A 5583-nucleotide genomic window follows, 5' to 3' on the forward strand; every position below is an offset into this window, starting at 1 on the left:
TTACACACAGTAATTTTCGTTTACTTCTCACACATTGACATAGCCGTAATGTTCATGTAATATGAAAAGCCTAAATACTACTCCTTAAAACATGGTATGCTTCGACAGAAGTATAGCCGTGTTTTAGTTAATAACGACATTCGGGTTTTATTCATCTTACACTTACGTTGACAACTCCTACCGTGAATAAACGTTCGTTTTGCCTACCTCCATGGTTTTAGGTGTTAAGTTTTGTCTACAAATTCGAATCATTGAACTATGATATTATGATCATAATACAGTTCAATGATTGGAATGCGGACCTCACACTGGCCACTACTAATGCCTCCAACGGATCGTTTTTGCACTTGGCGTTTAACGATCTCGGTAATCCGCACAGATATATTATTCCAATACTATTATTATATTTTATATTAGCATATATCTGTGGTAATCAGTTATTTAGTTATCACTTATAAGGATTCTCTGTGCACGACCCGTTATGGTTTTTCGTTACTGCTTCCATGGCCTGCTTTTCCGTTACAAACTGGAGGCAGGGATGGTTATTTAATTTGTCGTGGTTATAACCTATATCTACTTTTTTCCGTAGGTAAATTCAGGTTATTCACGATAATATCGTCCCGCGTCCGTATCTTTAGACTCTAATACAGATTCAAGATTCTGTATAAATTGTCCAGTTTTCCTAGTAAGACCGTTTGTTTTGTAGAATTGTCTCGGTTTACAGTAAACGGTAATAAGAACTTGAAGGTATGTGGAAATTTGGTGTTTTTCTTTTCATAATTAGTTAAATTATAATGTTTTTCATTTTTGAAACAACTACTAATGTATGCTAGTGGCGAATTTTCCAGGCATGTTCAGCATGCGCCGCATGCTTAGAAATAAAAGCGTTATTAATCAAAATACAAAAATTATTTTATAATCAATAATATATTACATATTTTAAAAGAAATATAATGTTACATTAATTCATTTATTTCTGTTATCCCTACTTAGGTATCTGTGTTTAACTCTATTCTAACATTTAATGACAGAGCATGCGATAGATGTGTGCGTAAGCTATACGACCCTTATTATCGTTGTAAAAAAACCAATTACTCTGAGACCCCCTCTACTAGCTGCTGCGTATTGATGCATGCTCATTTTGTTGCGCTTCTTCAATGTAATTTATAAAATTTACGCTTACCTACGAGTAAATTACAATTTTTTTTATTTTAGTTAAAAGAGTTAGTCAAGTCTCAATTACAATTATTAAAGTATTATTTAAGTAAGTGCTATTGTATATAATATATATTAAATTAAATTCTTATTTATAAATTAATACTTGTGTATTATTTATTAGTTATAAATTGAATAGAACTATAATACATTATGATATATGAGCATGCCTATACATCAGAGTCAGAATTCGCCACTGATGTATGTAAAATAACTTACAAAAGTATTAAAATATAATAACTATTAATAATTAATTTTGTTATGATGTATTAGATACACTAATGGTGAGTAATAAAAACATAATGGATCTATCTGACGAAGAAGATGATAACCCTTATGATTTTGTCGCACAATATCGAAGTGAGTCCCTATTATATTTATGTGTACTTATATAGAAATTTATGTTGTATATTATGATACTGAACCTATTTCTTTTGTTTCCGTCTTATAATAATCCAACAACATACTAAATTTTTATTATGCGAAACCAATCCTGTTTTGTTAGCTTTAAAATTATAGTATAAGTTGATCTTTTATAAAACTTAAAAGTAAGAAAATTATTTAGGGCATCTCATAGGCTTCTATTGATATTTTTAACCTATAATTTTAAAGTGAGTATAAACTTATAACTACATATAACATTGCAATTTTAAAATACTCATTCATTTTAAAATTTAAATATCAATAAAACTATGTTATGACCAAGATAATTTTCTTATCTTAGTATAATAAGTATATTTGCTCTGATATTAAAGCTAACGACATAAAACTGGTGATGATGAACACAAATTTTTTATGTTGTTAATTCATCTAAGTGGCCATGTTCGTTTGAACCTAAAATTATTTTTATTATTTTTATATAATCTTCAATATTAACTTATTAACTATATTATTTATTACATTTTAATTGTTAAATACAAAATACCTACATATTGCATACAATTTTAATATGATCAATTAATTATTTTAAAATTAGCTCAGTATGTTTTTATCGTAAAATATATTTTTATTAATCATAAATACCTATCGGCTATCATGTTTTATATCATCATTGTTTATATGTACAATTTTTAGAGCTTGAAATGGAAAGGAAAAATAAAATCAATGAGTCCCCTGTGGATTGCGAAGAAGTGATGATTATTTCTAGTACTAGGTATAACATAATGTTAAATATTGTAGTTTTTAGTTTGAACTGCACATAATAACGTTTAATTTTTATAGTTCACAGACTGAAATTGTTGTTGATGCAAAGCAAGATAGCCTCCCCTCTTATAATTTGAGGAGTAAACGGACTAAAAAATCAACCAAGTAGGTTTTATATTTATATATTTTTTTAATTATTATACAGTTTACACAATTAGTTAATAAATAAAATAATGATAAAGGCTTATAAAAGATTATATTTTAAAATTTTATATTAAAAATATATAATATTATTTATTTTTTATAGTTCAGATGTTAATACTGATTTAAATTTAACAGCAAGTACTTCTAACCAATCTAAACCTCAACGTAATCGGCTAAGGTCAAAAAGGTATATTTTTAACTTGTTTTGAAAGTAAAATAAATAAATAAAATAATGATAAAAGCTTATAAAAGATTATATTTTAAAATTTTATATTAAAAATATATAATACTAATTATTTTTTATAGTTCAGATGTTAATACTGATTTAAATTTAACAGCAAGTACTTCTGACCAATCTAAACCTCAACGTAATCGGCAAAGGTCAAAAAGGTATATTTTTAACTTGTTTTGAAAGTATATAATTAATTATTAAATAATAAAAATAATATACTATTAATTTATTTATTTTTGTGTAATTTACTTCATATTAAGAAATAAAGAGCCTGAAAATGAGAATGGATCAGTAATATGTATTGGAGATTTTTATGATGGTTATAATATGCCACCACCTAAAATAATGACAGAGAAATCTAATGATAACAAATTGGAGGATGTCGAAAATATCATGTCTGTAAGTTATGTATTGATAGTTTAAGATATTTTTTTTATAACTTTATACTTTAACCTTATATAATATATTTTTACATTTATTAGAATTGGAAAAAGAGACAAATTGAAGAGGCTGAATTAGAAGATGCTTTAGCTCAAGCAAATCGAATTATGAATGTCAAAGTCTATTGGCGAAAAATGCGCACACATTGTTTTCCTCTTAGAATGGTTAGAATTTTTGTTGACAACCTGTTATTAATATTTATATATTTATTTATGTTATTTTGTTTAATTAGCATCAGTCAATTTCAAGTATTTACGAACATTTTGCAAAATTAGAAGATATAGATCTTTCACATGTTCGTTTGGATCTACATAATAAGCTTCTTTCGCCAAAAGATACACCAAATTCAATTAATTATAAGATAATAGATTTCATTGGTAATATTATAATTTGAAATTAAGTATATATTTTTTTATGAATGATGATTTAACATTATTTGCCCGTTAATAACATTGTTAACCAAATACATAGGTAATTATTGTTGTAAATCAGATAATTTTGTTAATGGCCAAATACAGGGGTAATTATTGATTAAGACCAGATATGCAAGTGAAACTCAAATGAAAATAATGCATTATCATTATTTATTTGTTTTTACAAGTTGTATTGCCTTAATATTTATTGTTACACAACTTTTTATAACATTTATTATTGCAACAAATAGAGTTTAATGACTGTGAATAACATAAATTATAATAATAATCTTAGATTTTCGCTATTCATGTCAAAATATAGTGTGCAATCTGTAGATAATAAATTTAATGATAAAAAACTGATAAATTAGAACTAATTCTGGGTATCGGTTAATAAAAAAACAGTATTATACCTAACCTAACTTAACCCAAATCTAGTTTTCGTGGCAATATAAAAAAATCTTGTGAGAACCAAATTTAGGACTCTTAGCAACATTGGAAAAAACTATAAAAACCCATATGACCTGGGAAAATTTTAAAATTATACTATATATTGTACATTTGTACTTACAGGTATGATGTCATCTTAAAATTAATTTTTACCTAAATTATCTTTTATGTTTATTTTTTTATTTATGTTTAATATATACCACAAGATTATCCCTATATTCTCTAAAATTATTAATGATTTTAAAATTTAATAATAATAGGTTATATTTTTAGTTTTTGTCTTCATTTAATAAGTTGAGTAATGATTGTCTTGATTTTATTTTTAGATGGTGATATAGAATTTTATAAAAGTCCTTATGATACACCTGATGTTCCAGAAGTTGAAGAAGAACCGCAAGATGAAATGGTGCAATTCCATGTCAAACAAAAGGATGTAAAAAGACCTATTACTATTGAGTTGAAGAAAACTGATAAAATGTTAATTATGTATATTAAACTCAAAGAATTGTTAGGATTTGATATAGACTCGTTTACATTAGAGTTTGATGGTGATAAAGTTAAATTTATGGATACAATGAAAAGCTTGGATCTCGAAGGAGATGAATGTTTTGAACTTTTCCAGAAAAATTAACATAAGAATTAGATTTTGTATCAACAAAAATTATAGTTTAATATATAAGGCAGAATTTATTCTAATAAATATTTTTTTATAATTTTGTATAATTGTCAAATGTTACAACTATTAATATTTGTGTTTTGTGTGTTGGTTATTAATTGATAGAAACTTAACTTTTTATTATTAAATTATCAATGTAACCGTCCTATATTTTGTTATACAACTTATGTTTATTTGTATACGATTTTTAGATCAATTTTGATCATTTGTGTGAATTTTATTTGATACTGTCAACATATTTTCATTGTTGTTTATAATTATAATTGAAAAACATGAACACATTTTTCACGCATATTTTCATGATTCACATTTAAATTGCATTTTCTATTAATCATCATGAAAAAATTACTTTTAGATAAGACCTTTTTGTATGCAATTGTATTAATCATACAAGCTTAAACTTATTTTTAAATAATAAAGAAAAACCTAGATAAAAAATGTCTCTCATTATTTAGTAACTTTTATCAGTGCTTAATATTATATATTTGATATATAACTTTACTTTAATAACACTTTGTTTTTATTTTGTTTTAAATATATCATGTTTCTACTGAGCAGTTTCAAAAATAAGACTTATCAGGATATCTGCAAGTTGTTACACTTAATCTTTTAATTACAAAATAAATATGTGTACATAGGTGGTTTATTTTATAGATTTTATATAAGTATCTAAATTCTAAACTAATATTTTCTATTATATTTATCTACAACATGATTCATCAATTATTATTAATGTTTCCTTCGGGCTCCAGCCATTGTTCAAAATAATCAAATGATCATAGGTACTATTATACTACACATTTGAAAAA

The 5583-nt window shown here is 25.1% G+C and overlaps 1 protein-coding gene across 5 annotated transcripts; it reads left to right on the plus strand.

Annotated features, from left to right (window-relative positions):
• The first annotated feature begins 216 nt into the window (after window positions 1-216).
• LOC114119663 (uncharacterized protein CG4449) lies at window positions 217-5057 on the plus strand. 5 transcript variants are annotated; one of them, XM_027981301.2, is made up of 12 exons: window positions 376-747; window positions 1216-1264; window positions 1340-1416; window positions 1489-1575; window positions 2290-2368; window positions 2437-2523; window positions 2666-2749; window positions 2869-2952; window positions 3055-3193; window positions 3277-3399; window positions 3468-3612; window positions 4425-5057. In XM_027981301.2, exons 4-12 carry the CDS (start codon window positions 1497-1499, stop codon window positions 4727-4729), a joined length of 1125 nt encoding a protein of 374 aa, XP_027837102.2. In that variant the 5' UTR covers window positions 376-747; window positions 1216-1264; window positions 1340-1416; window positions 1489-1496; the 3' UTR covers window positions 4730-5057. The 5 variants fall into 5 exon arrangements, with proteins under 5 accessions (XP_027837101.2, XP_027837102.2, XP_027837103.2 ...); XM_027981300.2 differs by lacking the exons at window positions 1216-1264; window positions 1340-1416 and adding an exon at window positions 217-366 and having other exon boundaries at window positions 590-747; XM_027981302.2 differs by lacking the exon at window positions 1340-1416.
• Window positions 5058-5583: the final 526 nt, after the last annotated feature.

The sequence above is a fragment of the Aphis gossypii genome, chromosome X (genome assembly GCF_020184175.1).
Source record: "Aphis gossypii isolate Hap1 chromosome X, ASM2018417v2, whole genome shotgun sequence".
Taxonomy (NCBI): Eukaryota; Metazoa; Arthropoda; class Insecta; order Hemiptera; family Aphididae; genus Aphis; species Aphis gossypii.